At 43.0% G+C, this 22,561-nt stretch overlaps 1 protein-coding gene across 2 annotated transcripts in view; it reads left to right on the plus strand.

Moving 5' to 3' along the window:
* Window positions 1-22,561, plus strand: part of si:dkey-91m11.5 (PH_BCR_vertebrate and RhoGAP_Bcr domain-containing protein) — a 44,206-nt gene that overhangs the window by 7,997 nt on the left and 13,648 nt on the right. The window contains exons 2-8 of one of the 2 annotated variants that reach the window (XM_024439024.2): window positions 15,554-15,729; window positions 16,464-16,568; window positions 16,778-16,963; window positions 19,611-19,718; window positions 19,943-20,000; window positions 20,248-20,300; window positions 20,468-20,608. In XM_024439024.2, coding sequence (XP_024294792.1) covers window positions 15,554-15,729; window positions 16,464-16,568; window positions 16,778-16,963; window positions 19,611-19,718; window positions 19,943-20,000; window positions 20,248-20,300; window positions 20,468-20,608 — 827 coding nt within the window. Of the gene's footprint in view, window positions 1-15,550; window positions 15,730-16,463; window positions 16,569-16,777; window positions 16,964-19,610; window positions 19,719-19,942; window positions 20,001-20,247; window positions 20,301-20,467; window positions 20,609-22,561 lie in introns of both variants that reach the window. The other variant, XM_024439023.2, reaches the window with a different exon arrangement.

The following is a 22,561-nucleotide window of genomic DNA, read 5'->3' on the forward strand; positions in this document are numbered from 1 at the left end:
TGGAGGACATCCTCCGGAAGGTATAATAATTACTTTGTAAGTCAATGGAAGGGGGTGAGAACTAAGAGCCTTCTAGGTTTTATATTGAAGTCAATGTACCCGGAGGAGGATGAAAGCTAGTTGTCCTCCGGCTACACCATGGTACTACCCTACAGAGTGCTGTTGAGGCTACTGCAGACATTGCAAAATAGTGTATGGTGAATATATATATATATATATATATATATATATATATATATATATATATATATATATATATATATATACACATACAGTGGGGCAAAAAAGTATTTAGTCAGCCACCAATTGCAAGTTCTCCCACTTGAAAAGATGAGAGGCCTGTAATTTTCATCATAGGTACACTTCAACTATGACAGACAAAATGAGATAATAAATCCAGAAAATCACATTGTAGGATTTTTAATGAATTGAATGAAATTATGGTGGAAAATAAGTATTTGGTCACCTACAAACAAGCAAGATTTCTGGCTCTCACAGACCTGTAACTTCTTCTTTAAGAGGCTCCTCTGTCCTCCACTCGTTACCTGTATTAATGGCACCTGTTTGAACTTGTTATCAGTATAAAAGACACCTGTCCACAACCTCAAACAGTCACACTCCAAACTCCACTATGGCCAAGACTGTCAAAGGACACCATAAACAAAATTGTAGACCTGCACCAGGCTGGGAAGACTGAATCTGCAATAGGTAAGCAGCTTGGTTTGAAGAAATCAACTGTGGGAGCAATTATTAGGAAATGGAAGACATACAAGACCACTGATAATCTCCCTCGAGCTGGGGCTCCATGCAAGATCTCACCCCGTGGGGTCAAAATGATCACAAGAACGGTGAGCAAGAATCCCAGAACCACACGGGGGGACCTAGTGAATGACCTGCAGAGAGCTGGGACCAAAGTAACAAAGCCTACCATCAGTAATACACTACGCCGCCAGGGACTCAAATCCTGCAGTGCCAGACGTGTCCCCCTGCTTAAGCCAGTACATGTCCAGGCCCGTCTGAAGTTTGCTAGAGAGCATTTGGATGATCCAGAAGAAGATTGGGAGAATGTCATATGGTCAGATGAAACCAAAATATAACTTTTTGGTAAAAACTCAACTCGTCGTGTTTGGACAAAGAATGCTGAGTTGCATCCAAAGAACACCATACCTACTGTGAAGCATGGGGATGGAAACATCATGCTTTGGGGCTGTTTTTCTGCAAAGGGACCAGGACGACTGATCCGTGTAAAGGAAAGAATGAATGGGGCCATGTATCGTGAGATTTTGAGTGAAAACCTCCTTCCAGCAAGGGCATTGAAGATGAAACATGGCTGGGTCTTTCAGCATGACATTGATCCCAAACACACCGCCCGGGCAACGAAGGAGTGGCTTCGTAAGAAGCATTTCAAGGTCCTGGAGTGGCCTAGCCAGTCTCCAGATCTCAACCCCATAGAAAATCTTTGGAGGGAGTTGAAAGTCCGTGTTGCCCAGCAACAGCCCCCAAAAATCACTGCTCTAGAGGAGATCTGCATGGAGGAATGGGCCAAAATACCAGCAACAGTGTGTGAAAACCTTGTGAAGACTTACAGAAAACGTTTGACCTCTGTCATTGCCAACAAAGGGTATATAACAAAGTATTGAGATAAACTTTTGTTATTGGCCAAATACTTATTTTCCACCATAATTTGCAAATAAATTCATAAAAAATCCTTCAATGTGATTTTCTGGATTTTTTTTCCTCATTTTGTCTGTCATAGTTGAAGTGTACCTATGATGAAAATTACAGGCCTCATCTTTTTAAGTGGGAGAACTTGCAGAATTGGTGGCTGACTAAATACTTTTTTGCCCCACTGTATATATAAGGATAACATTTTTAATGTTAAACTATTTTTATGAAATTCACTGAGGAGGATGGTCCTCCCCTTCCTCCTCTGAGGAGCCTCCACTGATGCTGGCCCATGTTGACTCCAATACTTCCCAAATTTGTGTCGTGTTGGCTGGATGTCCTTTAGGTGGTGGACCATTCTTGATACACACAGGAAGCTGTTGAGCGTGAAAACCCCAGCAGCGTTGCAGTTCTTGTCACACACCGGTGAGCCTGGCACCTACGACCATACCCCATTAAAAGGCACTTCAATATTTTGTTTTGCCCATTCATACCCAATCCATGTCTGTCTCGAGGCTTAAAAATCCTTCTTTAACCTGTCTCTTTCCCTTCATCTACACTGATTTGAAATGGATTTAACAAGTGACATCAATAAGGGATCATAGCTTTCACCTGGATTCACCTGGTCAGTCTGTGGAAAGAGCAGGTGTTCTTAATGTTTTGTATACACTTACTGGGCCAGTTTATTAGGTACACCCATCTAGTACTGGGAGATGCTCTATTGTGTTGAGGTCTGGGGACTGCACAGAAGTTAAAGTTAACTGAACTCGCTGTCATGTTCCAGCCAATGTTTTTCCACACCATTGTCCAGTGTCGCTGACCGTGTGCCCACTGGAGCTGCTTCTTCTTGTTTTTAGCTGATAGGAGTGGAACCCGATGTGGTTGTCTGCTGCGATAGCACATCCGTCACAAGGATGTTGTTCTGCACACCACTGTCGTACTGTGCCGTTATTTGTCTGTTTTTAGCCCGCTTGTTAACTTGCACGATTCTTGCCATTCTCCTTCGACCTTTTTGCCCACAGGGCTGCCGCTGATTGGATGTTCTTTGCTTGTCGCACCATTCTCTGTAAACCCTCGACACTGTTGTACGTGAAAAGCCCAGGTGGCTGATTATGAGATAATGGATCCGGCGCGCCTGGCACCAACGACTATAGCACACTCAAAGTCGCTTAGATCACTTATTTTGCCCATTATAAAGTTCAATCGAACAGTGGCTGCATGCCTGTCCGCCTGCTTTATATAGCAAGATACGGCCACGTAACTCACTGTCTGTAGGAGCGATCCATTTTCGCTAATGGGGTGTACCTAATAAACTGTCCAGTGATTGGATACCTACAATATAAATGCAGAGGAAGGGATGCTGCTGTTACAAATGTATACAGTGTTGTGCAGAGGTTTTATATGTCCCTTTCAAATGGCAGTGGCTTCATTTGAATTCATTTAAGTTGCACTAAGCCATTGCTACATTTTAAGAAGAAAATACAACTCCAATGTTGTTTCTTTGGGGAGTGGGGGGCATTTCTTTGTGACTGCATGAGCGGCGAAACTGTCAAACACATCGTGGCCTTGACAGGCACCCTGCAGCCCTCCTAGTGTTTTACTACCTGGCATGGTGGCTGGCTCTGCCTGAAAAAGGTCAGCCCTGGCATTGGGTACAGTACTGACTAGCATAAATGGGCCTCAGTCCTTGCCACACTGACTCCACCAACCCTGGTTTACCTCTTGCTTGTAATCATGGGAAAACAGACCGTCTAAAATGGTCACATCTCTAAGGTCTCTTATTCCTAGAATAGCACAGGAATAAGAGAATGAGCACATTCTCCTCGTTTGTGGATATCTAGGCCAATTGTCAGTCCTGGCTGTGAATAGAGCTGCTGATTAGCTGTGTGGCTTAAATGAGGCCACTTCTATGATGTGTCTGCTTTGCCATAGTTAATTATCACTATGACATTGACAGACATGCCAGTGGCCAGAGCTTTTTCCTACTGTATGGCTCACAGAAATGTCTTACGGCTAATGATGAGTACATTATAAGATGGGCTACTGGGGCTTGTGTTGTTAGAATGTCTTCAGTTTGAGTGAACCTCTGCCAGGCCAAGAGTAGCCTCTGCTTAGTATCAATTAGATAGGTCTGTGAAGCTTTCACTCAGTCTGTCTTGTAGTGATCCTATCTTTCTGGGTGTCTGGTGTCAGTCCAGGGCTGTATTTGTAATCACAGCAGGAGGTAGAGAGATGATGGTGGCCCACCCTCCAGGTTAACGGTCCAATCATTAATCTTTCAGAGCTCCTGATGAAGTTCACACAGGCTGGTTTTTCTACCTGAACGTCAACATTCTCAGCTTTATATGGTTAAGGAAGCAAAAAAATGGGCCACTCCCTCCCCTTTTGAGTTTACATTCAAGACTTGTGTCTGTGGGGCCAGCACAGAAAAGGGACAGCGCTCTTGTGCACCGTGAGTGAGCTCTGTGTTTTCTGTCACCTGTCCTCCCAGGTGGTTAACTTGGGAAAATGGTGCAGTGGGAGTGTTCCTGGAGAGCTGGCAGGGGATCAGAGCAGCAGGGCCCTGCCAGCTGCAGTCAGAGGGAGCACAGGGACAAACACATCATTAATCTCTCAAATGAGCAGACCCGGTTCAAGTTACACCAGCATAGTGGTAAATGGTTGGGCAGTAGCCTACTTGGCACGATTTCAACTCTCAACCTTGAAATACTTTCAGATCTAACAGAACATGGACAGTCCTTTACATTATTTTAAGTGCAGTCGGCCTACTACATCCAGGTTTGAAAGTACTGGTGTCACCCCAGGCTGTTTTCCATATCCAGGTATTTTCTTAAAGATAATGGTAGAAAGGCATGAGAACTGTTTGAGCTTTTGTCCCTCGCTCCAGGCTTCCCTCTTCGCTCTAATCCTCTCTTGTGCTCTGTTTCGCCCCTCTGGTCCCCTTGGTCTTAGCTCCACTCCCAGGTCCTACTCAAAGGGCCCTCTGTGCTGCTGGCTGGCAAGCCAAGTGTTTATGGAATGTCTCAGCTGCTTGTGGGGTGTAGGGGGAACACCGCTAATGAAATGTAAAGTGCTGGATGAGCTTACCTCTCCACAAACAGCCTGACCCCTGGGGCTTGTTAGACAGTAATTAGTTTGTGGCTATTGCTTCTGGCAGACCATACCCGGCTCCACGAGGGGGCAAAAGGGGGCCTAACCCCCTCAATTGAAACTTGTGCTCCCTCAGTTTTACAATGAGCTCGTTGATTTTGTCCATCCACACCAGACGCGATCAGGACATGCAGGTTGAAATATCAAAACTAACTCTGAACCTCTGTTTTCTGTAGTTGCAGATCAGACCTGCACAATGATCAGGAGGAAAACTGTTTCAGTTCAGCAATATTCTTGGGATGTCTGGTGTGGACTGGTCACTTGAGGTCATGCCACAGCTTCTCAAATTGGGTTGAGGTCAGCACTGACTGGGCCACACCAGAAGGATAGTTTTTCTTCTGTTCAAGCCATTCTGTTGTTGATTTACTTCTGCCTTTTGGGTTGTTGCCGTGTTGCATCACCTAACTTCTGTTGAGCTTCAATTGGCAGACAGCCTTACATTCTCCTGCAAAATGTCTTGATAAACTTGGGAATTCATTTTTACGTCGATGATGGCAAGCTTTCCAGGCCCTGAGGCAGCAAAGCAGCCACAAACCATGAGGCTCCCTCCACCATAGTTTACAGTTGGGATGAGGTTTTGATGTTGGTGTGCTGTACCTTTTTTTTTCTCCATACTTAGTGTTGTGTGTTCCATCCAAACAACACAACTTTAGTTTAATCGGTCTACATAATATTTTGCTAGTAGCGCTGTGGAACATCCAGGTGCTCTTTTGTGAACTTCAGACATGCAGTAATGTTTTTTTGGATAGCAGGAGCTTCTTCCATTGTGTCCTCCCATGAACACCCTTCTTGTTTGGTGTTTTACATATTGTGGACATATTGTGGTCAAAAGAGATGTTAGCATCTTCCAGAGATTTCTGTAAGTATTTAGCTGACACTAGGATCCTTCTTAACCTCATTGAGCATTCTGCGCTGTGCTCTTGCAGTCATCTTTGCAGGACGGCCAGTCCTAGAGAGAGTAGCAACAGTGCTGAAATTTCTCCATTAATAGACCATTTGTATTACTGTGGACTGACTAGAGATACAGTTGAAGTCGGAATTTTACATACACTTAGGTTGGAGTCAAGTAAACTTGTTTTTAAACCACTCCACAAATTTCTTGTTAACAAACTATAATTCTGGCAAGTCGGTTAGGACATCTACTTTGTGCATGACACAACACATTTTTCCAACAATTGTTTACAGACAGATTTTTTCACTTATAATTCACTGTATCAAAATTCCAGTGAGTCAGAAGTTTACATACACTAAGTTGAAATCTGGTGCAGTCCATGAGGAGGAGATTCACTGCAGTACTTAATGCAGCTGGTGGCCACACCAGATCCTGACTGTTACTTTTGATTTTTCTACCCCCCCTTTGTTCAGGGACACATTATTCTATTTCTGTTAGTCACATGTCTGTGGAACTTGTTCAATTTAGGTCTCTTGTTGAATCTTGTTTTGTTCGTACCAATATTTACACATGTTAAGTTTGCTGAAAATAAACGCAGTTGACAGTGAGAGGACGTTTCTTTTTTTGACGAGTTTATTAGGGGAAAACACATTTGTGCCTTCTTTTTTTTAGCTAGTATCACACCTTCAGTGTATCAGTGTGTGTGTGTGCGTGCATCCTGTAGGTCACAGATTGGAACAATTATTGCGCCTTGATATTCTGTTACACAGAGCATTACTGTGACCATCCTGAGCTATTTCAACACACTGATTAGTAGGTGTGCTGGGCTGGGCTGCTGAGTTCTGACCTACACTGTTCAATGGCTGGCGCTAATTTTAGGCTGTCCCATAACAGATCTGAGCAGAGCGCAGGTGGGCCTCACTACTTCTACTGGGCCTGTGGTCGACCTCCCTCCCATTTCAACAAAGTACTTCAGATGTGCCAGAATGTGCTGGTATTTGGTTGGCTCACGCTCTGCTGATCGCCAAAACACCCAGTCAGCTTCTTCCAGGGCCGGTGTGCCCCAGCTCCTTCGCAAATGCCACATTTTCAGGCCTGGTTCTTTTCAACCTGATGGGTAACGCTCAGAGAGAAACCAGATGTGTTGATGTGATGTGATTGCAGTACTGAAAGGTCTACCCAGCCCAGTCCTTCCTGGGTTAGCTGTGAGGGACGTAAATATTCCTTTGCAGTAGTGTGTTTGAAGTGCAACTGTTTGTAGGCTGAGGATTAGTCAATTGGCTTGTTATTGATAAACCAGTACACCATTATAGTTTTCTGTCTTTTTATATTTAGCGAGTAGAGCTCTAGTAGTCATACCCGTTTTGATGGTAAAAGGCATTATCACACCCGTATCCTCCCTGTTAGCTGACAGCTGTCTCCCCAGTGACCACACAATCAGGATGAAAATCCATTAGTGGAGGCAGAAAGTGGCCAAACCTCTTAACAACATCACACATTGGCATCTTCACTGTTTTATATATATATATATAAGTGCCATATCTCCTCTAATCTATAAATGTGCAGTCTGAGGCGACAGAGAGACTCATTGTGATACATGCAATACTGAAGTTATAATTCCTGGACCATAATGTCTCAAATAATCAGTCTTAAAGGGAATACTGTATTAGCCCTGTCTGTGGAGAATTGATGAACATTTGTGGCTCATTTTTCAATTGGTGGACCTGTTTTGTTCATTGCGTCCCATCACGGTTAGTGTGAGATGGGTCAAGCAGGGTCTCTACAGGCTGTCACTCTGGTCACTCTCTGGACCATTTCCCACCTTAAGTTATTTTGAGAACTGCTGACCAGTTCATCTTTCTTTCCATAGAAATATTTAATGTCCTCTAGCCAATGCAGTGAAGTGTGACAGTGCTTTGATGCATGCATCACACGGAGACTCTAAAAGCAACACCATTCAGCATCAACACAATCAAGTTCTCCGTCTTAATCCAAAGGAGAAAGACAATGGCCTGGAAACTATCCTTCAAGACAAGTATTTTACATTTTTTTAGGAGTGCATTCATATGTAAAGGATATCCTGTATTCCACTGAAACGGACTGTGTGAACCCTGCCCTGTAAGCAAGGTCACATCTGTTGTGATCAGATTGTAATTGTCACATGCACCGAATACACAGGTGTAGACCTTACAGTGTAATGCTTCCTTACAAACCCTTAACCAACAATGCCGTTTTAAGAAAAATAGGTGTTAAGTAAAAAAGAACAAATAATTAAAGAGCAGCAGTAAAATAACAGTAGTGAGGCTATATACAGGCTGTACCGGTACAGAGTCAATGAGCGGGGAGCACAGGTTAGTTGAGGTAATATGTACATGTAGGTAGAGTTGTGATGTTGAATTGCTGTGTTTACAATTCTGTGGATGTATCTTGGTAACACGTCATTCCACCTCTGGATCATAGTCCGTTCATCTAAACTCAGCAACAACAAAAAATGTCCCTTTTTCAGGACCCTGTCTTTCAAAGATAATTCCTAAAAATCCAAATAACTTCACAGATCTTAATTTGTAAAGGGTTTAAACACTGTTTCCCATGCTTGTTCAATGAACCATAAACAATTAATGAACATGCACCTGTGGAACGGTCGTTAAGACACTAACAGCTTACAGACGGTAGGCAATTAAGGTCACAGTTATGAGAACTTAGGACACTAAAGAGGCCTTTCTACTGACTCTGAAAAACACCAATTGAAAGGTGCCCAGGGTCCCGGGTCATCTGTGTGAACGTGCCTTAGGCATGCTGCAATGAGGCATGAGGACTGCAGATGTGGCCAGGGCAATAAATTGCAATATCCGTACTGTGTAATGCCTAAGACCGCGCTACAGGGAGAAAGGACGGACAGCTGATCGTCCGTACAGTGGCAGACCACGTGTAACAACACCTGCACATAATCGGTACATCTGAACATCACACCTGCGGGACAGATACAGGATGGATACACAATCCCTCCATCAGTGCTCAGACTGGCCGCAATCGGCTGAGGGAGGCTGGACTGAGGGCTTGAAGACCTGTTGTAAGGCAGGTCCTCACCACACATCACTGGCAACAACATTGCCTATGGGCACAAACCCACCGTTCCTGGCCCAGACAGGACTGGCAAAAAGTGCTCTTCACTGATGAGTCACGGTTTTGTCTCACCAGGGGTTTATCGTCGAAGGAATGAGCGTTACAACGAGGACTGTACTCTGGAGCGGGATTGAGGTGGAGGGTCTGTCATGGTCTGGGGCGGTGTGTCACAGCATCATCGGAGTGAGCTTGTTGTCATTGCAGGCAATCTCAACGCTGTGCGTTACAGGGAAGACATTCTCCTCCCTCATGTTTTACCCTTCTTGCAGGCTCATCCTGACATGACCCTCCAGCATGACAATGCCACCACACACAGAACGAGCAGTATGGCTGATTTCCTGCAAGACAGGAATGTTCTGCCATGGCCAGCGAAGAGCCCGGATCTCAATCCAATTGAGCACGTCTGGGACCTGTTGGATCGGAGGGTGAGGGCTAGGGCCATTCCCCCCCACAGAAATGTCTGGGAACTTGTAGGCGCCTTGGTGGAAGAGTGGGGTAACATCTCACAGCAAGAACTGGCAAATCTGGTGCAGTCCATGAGGAAGAGATGCACTGCAGTTCTTAATGCAGCTGGTGGCCACACCAGATCCTGACTGTTACTTTTGATTTTGACCCTCCACTTGTTCAGGGACACATTATTCCCTTTCTGTTAGTCACATGTCTGTGGAACTTGTTCAGTTGTCTCAGTTGTTGAATCTTGTTATGTTCATTCAAATATTTACACATGTTAAGACATTTACACATTTACACCTAAACGCAGTTGACAGTGAGAGGACATTTTATTTTTTTGCCGAGTTTATTTAGACTAAGTGTACAAAACATTAGGTCCACCTTCCTAATATTGAATTGCACCCCTGTTTGCCCACAGAACAGCCTCAATTCATTGGGGCATGGACTCTACAAGGTGTCAAGCATTCCACAGGGATGCTGGCCCATGTTGACTCCAATGCTTCCTACAGTTTTGTCAAGTTGGCTGGATGTCCTTTGGATGGTGAACCATTCTTGATACACGCGGGAAACTGTTGAGTGTGAAAAACCCAGCAGCGTTGCAGTTCTTGACATACTCAAACCAATGCACCTGGCACCTACTACCATACCCTGTTAAAAGGCACTTAAAAATGTTGTCTTGCCCATTCACCCTCTGAATGGCACACATAAACAATCCATGTTTCAATTGTCTCAAGGCTTAAAAATCCTTCTTTAGTGGATTTAACAAGTGACATCAATAAGGGATCAAAGCTTTCATCTGGATTCACATGGTCAGTCTACAGTGTCTTCACAAAGTATTCATACCCTTTGACTTATTCCACATTTGGTTGTGTTTGAGCCTGAATTCAAAATTGATTAAATACATTTTTCTCACCAATCTACACACAATACCCCATAATGACAAAGTGAAGACATGTTTTAAACATTTTTATTAATTGATTGAAAATGTAAATCTTATTTACATAACTATTCACACCCCTGAGTCAATACATGTTAGAATCACCTTTGGCAGAGATTACAGAGTCTTTCTGGGTATGTCTCAAAGAGCTTTCCACACTTGGATTGTACAATATTTGCTCATTTTATCATTTTAAAAATTCTTCAAGCTCTGTCATTGGTTCTCTAGACAACCATTTTCAGGTCTTGCCATTAGATTTAAGTCAACTTCAACTCGGCCACTTGATAAGCAACTCTAGTGTATATTTGGCCGTGTTTTAGGCTATTGTCCTGCTGAAAGGTGAATTCATCTCCCACTGTCTGGTGGAAAGTGTACTGAACCATGTTTTCCTCTAGGATTTTTCCCATGCTAAGCTCAATTCAATTTATTTCTATCCTGAAAAACTCCCCAGTCCTTATCGATTACAAGCATACCCAAAACATGATGCAGCCACCACTATGTTTGACAATATGGAGAGTGGTACTCAGTAATGTGTTGTATTGGATTTGCCCCAAACATAACACTTTGTATTCAGGACAAAAAGTTAATTGCTTTCCCACATTTTCTGCAGTATTACTTTAGTGCCTTGTTACAAACAGGATGCATGTTTTGGAATATTTTTTTAGTCTGTACAGGCTTCATTCTTTTCACTCTGTCAATTAGGCTAGTATTGTGGAGTAATTACAATGTTGATCCATCCTCAGTTTTCTCCAATCACAGCCATTAAACTCTGTAACTGTTTTAAAGTCCCCATTGGCCTCATGGTGAAATACCTCAGCGGTTTCCTTCCTCTCCGGCAACTGAGTTAGGAAGGACACCTGTATCTTTGTAGTGACTGGGTGTATTGATATACCGTCCAAAGTGTTGTTAGTAACTTCATCATGCTCAAAGGGATATTCAATGTCTGCTTATTTTTTTTAATGTATTTTTTTACCCATCTACCAATAGGTGCCCTTCTTTGAGAGGCATTGGAAAACCTCCCTGGTCTTTGTGGTTGAATCTGTGTTTGAAGTTGATTGCTTGGCTGAGGGACCTTACAATTATCTGTATGTGTGGGTTACAGAGATGAGGTAGTCATTCAAAAATCATGTTAAACACTATTATTGCAAACAGAGTGAGTCCATGCAGCATTTTATGTGACATGTGAAATTTGTTAAGCAAATTTTTACACCTGAACATATGTAGGCTAACCATAACCAAGGGGTTGAATTTTTATTGAATACTTGTTGACTCAAGACATTTCAGCATTTTTTAAATGTATTTATAAACATTTCTAAAAAAATAATTCCACTTTGACATTATGGGGTATTGTGTGTAGGCCAGTGACAAAACAATCTCAATTTAATAGATTTAAAATTCAGGCTGTAACACAACAAAATGTAGATAAAGTCCATACTTTCTGAAGGCATTGTATGTCATGGAAAGAGTAGGTATTCCTAATGTTTTGTACATTCAGTGTACATATGGAGTAGGTATATGTGTATATATCCTTGATGCAGGGTTAGGGCCAATTCCAGTCAATTCCAGAAATACACAATTCTTTTCAACTAGGAAGAATTTGAATCGGAGTTAGGTTAACTTTTTGATTTGATTGGAATATAAAATGGAATTGACCCCAACCCTGCTGTTATCGTTCTCCACAAAACAGAGGTTTTCAGAGGTTTTCCGATTTAGTTTTATCTACAGGGACCGAGTGCATGGTGACCATGCCAAGGTTATTCTCTCTAGACAGGGATTTGAGAGCGTTATAACCTGTTATGTATAGCAGGTAGCCATAGCTATGTTTAGTGGCTCCCTCTGTAATTACAAACTTGTGCACTAAACAAACACCATTTCCAGATACAGGAAAAGATCTTCTAAGCCTGATGAACTTTGTGCTGATCTTTTGTGTTTAGTAAACCAGAGGCAAATTCGATAATGCTGAAAGAATCTAAATTCTGCAGCATTCTCTACTAAAAGTCCAGATAAATGTTTTCCTCTGTTCCTCAGCTGCTACAGTACCCTCAGAAAGTATTCACACCCCTTCACATTTTGTCGTGATACAGCCTGAATTGCACGATTTATAACCCTTTTGAGGTTAGTTGAGGGGAGACGGTCAGATTCCTTCTACCACCATCCACCCACAGTGTTTGAGAGTAAAGCCATCTTCTCAATGACTCTGTTACTGCACAGTGGAAACAGGAAAATTGCATTTGCTCTTTGTTTGTCCCACAGAGCTGTAGCTGAGCTTCTTTGGTCAATGTTTTAAAGTGAAAAAGTAAAAGCATTAGATAACTTACAGGGTTGGTTCAGGGACAGCCATCCTAGAGTTGATTATATTATATTTAATATGAATCTAAATGTGTGTGTGGGAGGAGGGGGGTGTTTGTGTGAACATTTGACCTTGTGCAGAATGTCTGTTTCCGCTTTGAAGTTGATGAATTGCTCAACATTCCGGACAGACCTGCCTGGACATTTCCTTAGCAACAGGCCTTGTAGTCCGAGAACTAAGCTTGATTGAGGATCTAGCCTATTGTGAAATCCTCTTCACTCAATGTTAGGATGTTTGCCTGCTTTTTCACGCTCCCATGGAAAACAAATCTGCATTTCTTTTTAAGTATGGTGATTCCAGGGCCATGTACATAACTGTCTCTGTGTAATTCCATTAAAAAAGAACAATATTTTATTTCATATTAGTTCATAAGTAAGAAATAATATTTTTAAGACATGTTTTAATGGATGATAACATTGGATGGTCTATTATCATGATCGAGTCATATTGACAAAGTTGTTGTGAAGGTGGGGAGGGGTATGGCTGTCGTAAAAATGTTTTGCGTTTTTGACAAATCAACTGTACTATTTGTTCGGCTCTGGTCTGGTCCCGTCTTGATTACTGTCTGGTAATATGGTCTAGTGCAGCAAAGAAAGACCTAGCAAAGCTGCAGCAGCTGGCTCAAAATAGAGTTGTACGCCTTGCCCTGAAATGCACATACAGAACTAACATCGACCACGTGCATGCCAGTCTTTCCTGCTTGGGGGTTGATGAAGAGAGTAACTGCTTCTCTTCTCGTTTTTATGAGAAGTATTACTGTGATGAAAATTCCCGTTTTGTCTGCAAAATCAAATAACTTTCAGCTCAGACACCCAAACATACCCCACAAGACATGCCACCAGGGGTCTCTTCACAGTCCCCAAGTCCAAAATGAATTCACAGCAACGCACAGTATTATACAGAGCCATGATCGCGTGGAACTCCCTTCCAAAACTCAAGAAAACAGCAAAATGACCTTTTAAAAGACGGATTGAACAACATCTCATGGAACGGCGAACTCTAACAAGCACATCATTTTGTTGTATTGTTTATATACATGTATTGTTTGTATATGGTTGTATTTTAAATCTGTGTGACTGTCCTTGTCTATCTGTGTTTTGTTACTTGTCATGTTTGGTGTTTTTTGTGGACCCCAGGAAGAGTAGCTTCTGCAACCGCTAATGGGGATCCAAATAAACCGATAAATATGCCAATTTTACTGAAATGTATTTTTGTCTGAATGATGGGTTAGTATGTGTCCATTGACAGTGATTTCCAGGCCTCTGTATCTGTGTGAGAGGAAGTGTTTTTCACCCATTGTCACTGCTGTTGTATAATCTGACAGACACACACAGTTTGGCCTTTCACATTGGCTTCCCCTATATTCCCCTGGCCTGTCATGCCCTGCAGTGGCCTGCTCCTCCAGAGTAAACACAGTGGTTTCTCTCTGCAGGGCGCAGTGTGTTTGTTCAGGCTGTCATTGTATCTGGGTGTCACATTGTCAGCCTGACTCGGCCAGGCCCCAGACACTTCACACGGCTGGGTTTGTTCTGCCCGCCATGCTTCCGGATTCCTTTTTCCTGTTTTCTAGCAGTGGTGAGCTAGTTATCTCTGTGTATCCTCTTCTGAAATTACAGTAGGTTCTGTCAGTGTCCTGCTTTTTCAACACTGAGGCCTTACAGACAAACAAACCACAGCTTGTATCTCCCACACAGAAACTGCCAAAGATGATATACATTGTTGGTGAGTCCAGGTATGAATAACAGGGATTGAGCACTACTTTATGCAATTCTAGATGAGTAATCTACACAACAGCAGCTATAACACCAACATAGACCACTGTGTTGCATTGTGTCTGCATACACTTCCTCACAGAATGTCCACTTCTGCTGTGATTATGAATAAGAGGGGGTGTTTCTGGTCGGTTGCCAACACTTACGAACCAAAAAGAATAGGAAGAGCTAAGATTAGTCCTCCCTCTGTCTGCTCTACAAACGGAGAGGTCTACTGTAGCCATAGCCACTTCCCTACACCTTGAATGTATTCACTCAGAAGGAACTAGAAACACCACACAGCCACAATTAGACATGGTGGAGAGGAGAAGAGATAATAATGGGCGGACAAAGTCCCATTGACCCAATTATCTGTTCCACAGATTACTGGTTTGATTCTGACCACTGAGTGATCAATAAGAAGGAATTCCTCTTAGAGTATTTTTTTTTTTTGCAATCCATTGAGTTGATATGTAAATAAAGAATTACTATGGTTAAGCCCCTGTCCAGTTGAACTACTGGCATGTCTGTACAGTTACAGTAGTTTGTGTAGCCTACTCGGAGTAGAGGGATTGACATGAATGATTATCCCGAACCACACAAGTGAGTCAGTATTTTCGCTGCAGTTCTCCTGGTTTATCCTCTGCTGTGGAACTGACTGTGTGTCTGGCACAGTCTCTGTGGTAGATTTGGCAGAGCTGCACACTGCCTGCTGAAGGTCAGAGGGGATTTAAAGCACAGAGACATGGACTATATTGGAATTGAGTGTATTGGAATAGAGCACGCTAGAGGTTGAATGATACAGCTGTATTTTCAGCCTGTGGGCCTTTTTATAAATATATTGAATATACAGTAGCTTCCAGATAATACCATTTGCTATACAGATGAATAACTTTTTTAAGCCCTTGTGTTTGTATGATGTGAAACCTATTTTGGTTATTTTTGTGTCTGCATAATGTTCTCTTCTTAACAAAGGATTATGATTAAAATGTTTGAGAGGGTGATAAATGGTCAACCCTTCCTAACTTCCTTCCACTGTCTGTTCAGTGGCATCTGTGGTGTTTTTAGATGAGAAGAGCGCTTTTCTTGCCTGTGAGGTGATGTGGTCAACGAGAGAGATTCCCACTGTGCCACTGCCTGATATGCCTTGCTGCCATGAAAATGGTTATTGAAACAGATATATTTTCAAATCCCCCACCTAACCCCCTTCCATCTGTGTGTCATTATCCCAGAAGCCCCCTACAGTGGGACCCCTCCTTCCTATGGATATCTGGAGCAGACAGAGGAGCACCAGCAGCACCATGACCTCCAGCCTTTCAGCACCTCGCCCTCCTCCTCACCTCGCCTCCGCTCCAAGAGTCGCAGCAGCCGGGACACGCACTCATCTGGCTCCCTGGAGTTCGCCTTGTCTGTAATGTTATCACCAGTCCTACTACCACACGCTTCATTTCCTACATTTTAAAGCTCCGGTCTCGGATTTTCCATTCAGTGCAGCAATCTGTTAATGCTCCCATCCTTTAGCACTGCTTCCACCTTTCTAAGTGTGCCCTGGGCTCTGCGTGTATTTAATAGAGAGATGTTCTGCTCTTTCCAACCACACTTTCACTCACCCTATAAATCTCAACCACCCTTAGTGTACTGTACCTAGCCAATCTCCGGTGTCCCCTGGGTCGTCATCCTCTGATGTGCTCCACTCTCTGATCTTCAAAGGTTAAATTCGGGGGGGGGGGCTCTCTTGTGCCCCCCTTCGTCTTCAGGCTGTGGAATTGTCAGAGCTATTAATTCCTGCTCTGCTCTCTATGCACGAGAGCCATATCGACAGACTGTCAGAAACCTAACTGACTGATGCCTTTGACCCATCTAGAGCTACAGGTCTCATCCTAGGCTAGGAAAACAATTGTTTCTCTACACAATTACAATAGATCTTTGACCCTGGCCTCTGCTTTCTACATCTCCCACAGGTTTTCATTGAATGTGTTGGGTTCCCTAGAGAGGACGGTCTCCTTGAACAATCACAGGGATTTGGGAAGATCTGTTCCGGTTCGAATTAGAATCCCAAGATGAGCCTGATAGAAGTGAAAACCCTGTTGGTCGGTCTGTCTCTCTCTCTCTAATTCACTGTCTCTCTCTCTCATTCTCACACAGACAGAGCTGGATCAGGAGAAAGAGTTGGAGATGCGGAAATGGGTTCTGTCAGGGATCTTAGCCAGTGAGGAGATGTATCTCAGCCACCTGGGGGCTATCTTACTGGTGAGAGACTGAGGACTTTGAGCTGTGCTGCTGCTGTTAAATCCTAGGCCATAAGTAATCACTCAACTAATTGAATATGGCACACCTCACTATTGAACATGTTGGATAGACACACAGAGACCCATCTGTGTGTGTGCGCGCGTACATACACACACACACACACACACACACACACACAGTAATGCTTTGTCTTACATTGATTGTCCCAGCCCATGAAGCCTCTGAGGGCAGCGGCCACCACCTCCCAGCCAATGCTGACCATTCAGCAGATAGAGACCATCTTCTTCAAGGTGACAGAGCTCCATGAGATCCACAAGGACTTCTACGATGCCCTGCTTCCCAGAGTTCAGGAGTGGAGCCACAACCAGTGTGTGGGCGATCTCTTCCAGAAACTGGTGTGCAATATTATTGTTGTGTAAAGACTTAGGAAATACTGTTGTGGTTCTTTTTGTGTTCTTCCGAGGGGCTTCTGTTCAGTACTCCAAAAACATGAGAATAAACTTCCACAGCCGTAAACAGCATTGTGCTCTGAGTAAGCTGATATGTCTCCAGTCTAGGGCTGTTATGGTGACTGTATGAACACCATACTGGCAGTCACGAGTCATGACTGAAGACAAATTCCATGTGTCTAGGCTTCTCCAAAACTGCTTTCTGATGCCACTGATGGTTGTATCCTACCAAACGTGGCCTGGTACTCAGGGCTCTATTGTTTCTCTAATCACTCTGACATCCATGCAAATACAATCAGGAATCTAGTCATGAGATCCCTGGCTTTCAGAGTTTGAGCAGAATAGGATCACCAGTTGGCAGTGAGATACAGCTCCTCAATAGCTGCTTGTTGCATGGAATTAAAAGTGTTCCTGTAAGCCCATGTTGCGCAACATTCTTATAGCCTATGCTATGCAATTGCGTGAGAAAACAACATAGTTTTGATGGGATCCTCTTTTTAATAGAGGCCATCAGCTATCTATAGGCTAGGCCTACTATATCTATTTCTCAACTTTCCTAATATTAAGCACATTGCTTCGCTTTACAACCGAAGTAGCCTACCTGGCTGGCATGAAAATAAACCGCGGGGAAAGTGTTGTCCTCTATTCACTATTCCACTACATACAGATGATTTTTTTTCTGCCCCTGTTCCAGCAGGTGCATGATAATGTTCCATTCTAAATCAAAATTAATTCCACACATATATTATCTAGTATCTAGTAAAGACAAGATTAAATTGAGAATAGTCTGATGGGTGAGAATATTATCCGTTGTGAATGATGCCCAGCGCGTGCAGTCTAGGCATGCAAAGTGGCCCGTAGCTTACGGAGGCCGTATCCTACAGAGCCTAGAGAAACATCTGTTCTTAGAAAGCCCAGTCATTTCGCAATCGCGTGTGAGAACAGAGTTTAGACTAGCCACAATTTAAAAGAGGATCCCACCTTTCTTTTGATGCTATATTTATTGCTAAATCCTTGAAATGTAAGCATATTCATCCACTTTACAACCGGTGTAGCCTACCTGGCACATACAGTACCAGTCAAAAGTTTGGACACACCTACTCTTCCCAGGGTTTGTCTTTATTTGACTGTTTTCTACACTGTAAAATAATAGTGAAGACATCCAAACTATGAAATAACACACATGGAATCATGTAGTAACCCAAAAAGTGTTCAACAAATCAAAATATATTTGAGTTTCATCAAAGTTCCCACCCTTTGCCTTGATGACAGCTTTGCACACTCTTGGCATTCTCTCAACCAATTGACTGATGGGTGAGAACATTATCAAGTACTTGTCAAATTGTGAATGAGAGACTGATGAAGTGTGTGCAGCCTGCACAAGAAACCGTGCAGGTCTCATGCCTTTTCATGCAACCTTTTTCAAATCAACATTAATTGCATCATGCAGCCTTAGAATGTATTAAAAAACAAAACGTAGTGTATCACAACTAAAGTTGCATAAATAACTCTAAATTAAGCATATAGGAGGACCTGTTTCAAATGATCACTTTGTTAAATGCTCAACACAGAATAGTCGCATATTCACACTTCCTCGGAAATGGTTTGGGGAAAAATATCCTTTCAATTTTATTCAGCTTACTATAAAATAATATCAAATAATGCCACAGGAATTCTAAGCAAATCTTGTCTGCTAAATGAACTAGTGTAGTCCACAGCCATATGGCATAGCCAGATCAGAGCATAACATAATGGAGACTCAGAATATGCTATTCGGTTCTAATGAAATAGGCTACATTTTCTTTGTATCATAATGTTTCTTTAGACCTGCCTAAAATAAACAATTGATTTATTGTGACGGTGTATATTAAATGGATTTATTAGACTTTTTCAAATGTACATGCTCCAAAGGTCTGCATCAGTAGCTTGTCGACAATGTGCGGAAGCCTGGAGATGCTAAGCGTGTTTATGTTCATTAAAGGTCAATTACCATTAGACCGGCAGTTGTTTGCATGACAGTTATCGGCTGACAAAATGTCATGACCGACGCAGCCCTAATCCAGTCACAGTCAGCCACTTTTAGACAAAATGCATCATAACTCCCCTGTAAACTTCACTTGATCATTGTAATAATACTGAAGGAAGAGATTTAAGGAGTAAAAAGTGGGAGTTAGACTGGCTGTAATGTGCAGTGGATGCTGGCTCCACGTGAGCAGACTGCCTGGAGACATCTCCCGCACAGATAAAAGCCTGGCTTTACCACATGACAGCCAGTAAAGCAGGGCAAAACACTGAGGCTCCTGCCTGCGAAGAGCTGCCTCAGTGTGATGGTGGAGAAAAATGGAGACGCATGAAACAAAAGCACACAGACGCACAAAACGGATAACTTGTTGAAGACTGATAGGATGCATGTTATTTTAATTTTTAAAATGCTGTTTCTATTAAACTCTCATCTCATCTGATCCCTATATGCAGCACGTTGAGACGGGAGAAAGAAACCAAACTAGTATCGCGAGTAGAATCATGAATCAACAGCAGGTTAACTACCACATGCTACATCTTATCTACTCTCTATTGTCTCTCTCCACAAAAGGCTAGCCAGCTGGGGGTGTACAGGGCATTTGTGGATAACTACAAGGTTGCTGTGGAGACGGCAGACAAGTGCTGCCAGGCCAACGTACAGTTTGCTGAAATATGTGAGGTAGGTATTGCACCACACACAGCAGGATAGGAGGGAGGGCTATTTTGGGAAGTGGTGACTGGGCATTCTTAACTGTCACCATTATGGTGAGCTTTTACATGGGTGATGTTTCTGTTAGAACACATGCTGTTGTTATGGGTAATGAAATTGTGTTACCGTGCTGTGTTGAAATGTTGTTCTTGGACACACTTGTATGACTTTCTCAATTCCTGATGTGGTCTCAGAATCTTAAGGTCAGAAGTTCCAAGGAATGCAAAGACCAGGCCAAAAATTCACTGGAAAGTAAGTGCGATTTTAATTATTTTGTACTATTCCGGGTCAAATGAACTAAACCTTACATTTTAAATATCAATAGTTCAAGACAATGAATAATTCAACCCTGTAGTTAATTTAATTAATTTCAGTAAGAGTGGTACATGCTTAAGCATATTGAATTTGACCCTCAGCCTCAATGTGTCCTATGCTGTTAGTTCTGCTTTGCCTTGTCCTGCCTTGGGCCTTATGCACTTTATGAACCTTTCCCCCTCAGCTCTGCTTTACAAACCAGTGGACAGAGTCACCCGCAGCACCCTGGTTCTGCATGTAAGTCAAATCAACACTGGACATTTTTCCCCTTCGGTCCTGAATTTTAGATTTTTTTTATATGGAAACAATGCTTCTTCACATCCATTAGAATAAGTCATCATAATTGAATTTAGATGAATCCCCCCCCCCTCTCGCTCTCTTCTTTCTCTCTCTCCCTCTCTCAGGACCTGTTAAAACACACCCCCTCCAGCCACCCAGACTATCCACTGCTGCAGGACGCCCTGAGAATCTCCCAGAACTTCCTCTCCAGCATTAATGAGGAGATCACCCCACGCAGGCAGTCCATGACAGTGAAGAAGGGAGAGGTCAGTCAGTGTAAAAGGCTGCGACATCACAAGGTGACATGCTGTGTGTATGCATCTCTCCACGGATTAGCTTTTTCTATGGCTTCACGGCCTAATGAGAACATGTTTTCTTTCCAAACTAGATTTACATTGTTCATTCACTCACTCAATGTGTTTACACTTGCTATTATGGTTAGACTGACGGCAGTACAGCTTGTAGATGTATTTCTGACACAAAGTCTGCAATAGAGAAAGATGTATTAAGTAGGAGGGGTACAGTTTGTTCCCTCCCTAGACATAGGCCGGTTGTTTTCCCTGCCAAGGACACATCCAGTGGTTTGACAAGTAGGCAAATAGAAGCATAGAGTAGAGGTCTTCTCGGGTCCAAAAAGTTGGACCTGGACCCAAACAGACCCGCACATTTTTTTAAAGGGGGACCCGGACCTGAGAACAGTCAAACCCGACAACCGACCTAGTCTCAACCCGTACCCTAACAGGTCTGGGTCTAGACCGGACCCGAGTTACTTTCTTTTTTTAACAGCCAAGTTGCTTTTCTGGTTAACGAATAGGTTGGCTAGGCCTTCTATAAGTAAAGAAATTCACCTTATTAGCGTAAAATAAATTTGCTATGCAGAGCCGTGGTTGGGTTTACTCGGGTCTATCAGCTGTAGTTACATAGACCTGATGACAATCCAAACAGGACCCGACCCAGACCTGAGGGAAAAGTTAGAATTTTGGACCTGGACCCACTCTTTGCGTTTTGGTGGATCTGAAAAAACCTCTAGCACGGAGTCTGACACCCAGACCCGGACCTGTGACTCTCTGGCACTCCCTTATATTGCTTTCCTACTTGGCTTCATTTCATTCTGCCACTTTGATGTCACATTGAAAATTCCCGTCAACAAAATAGTGTCCTATTACACAGCTCGTTTCAAGATAAGGAATCATCAACACCGGTTAATAGCCATAAATTAAGCATCTAAGAGTTACTGTAAATTAGCCAATCAGTGCTTCTCAGTTCCTGAAAAAGTAGTATAAACATTGAAAAGCCATGAGAACATTGTGTCTGGAAACTCTAATAAAACTGTGTTGTTAGTCAGATTCCTGCTGAGTCATCTCTGTGTGTCTGGTTTATTAGTGGAGGAAGTGGAGTGTAGAGGAAACTCATGATAAAGTAGTATAAACCGGGAGGGCAACGGTCTCCACGGTTCTGACCAGGAAAGCCCATCGCACCGCCTACATCCCTGTCCTGGTTCCCCCACTCCCATCCTCCGGTCCCCGTCTCTGAAGTCTGTTTCCCAGAAATGACCTGTAAGCACGTCTTATCAGGCATCTGTCCACCCTTCCGCGTGGACGCACGCACTGGTTACCCTCACCCCTGCTGAACTTCCTATTTTATTACTGGAAACCTGCCCCACTATGACCATCAGACATCTTATCATAAGTTAACGTGAGACTGGAACTCAGACAAATATTACTGCTCTTTTGTAGTATTCCACAATTCATAGGCCGGTATATGCTAAAGACAAAATAAATGTAGTACTTGTGACTAGCTAAAAGTATATACTTACTGTGGTGATTGAAATCCAGGGTTCAGTTTAGTTGGGCCTCTCTTACCAATTTTGTCAGCAGATATCTCAAAATGGAGGATGACTATGTCAGAAAGTAACCAATGTCAATAATGTGACCATGAATCCATTAAGGACCCTCCCTGGTGGAGTCTTCCTTGTTTTTGCTGAAATGTGGTTTGGATGGGTTGGTCGAGTCTCATGTGGATATGATAAATATATGTAGCGTTTAGCCCGACGTGTATACGGTCAGTATAAACAGTCCATGCGTCCACAGCCACGCTCTGGCCAAAGGAACAGCAGATGTCACTGCAGCACTCACCAACCGCCAACTGGAATGGCCAACCACGCAGGATTATAGGAAGTTCCGAGGGGTATACTACAAAGCAGGGTCAAGGATTTAGTC

The sequence above is a fragment of the Oncorhynchus tshawytscha genome, linkage group LG12 (assembly GCF_018296145.1).
Source record: "Oncorhynchus tshawytscha isolate Ot180627B linkage group LG12, Otsh_v2.0, whole genome shotgun sequence".
NCBI classification, from domain to species: domain Eukaryota; kingdom Metazoa; phylum Chordata; class Actinopteri; order Salmoniformes; family Salmonidae; genus Oncorhynchus; species Oncorhynchus tshawytscha.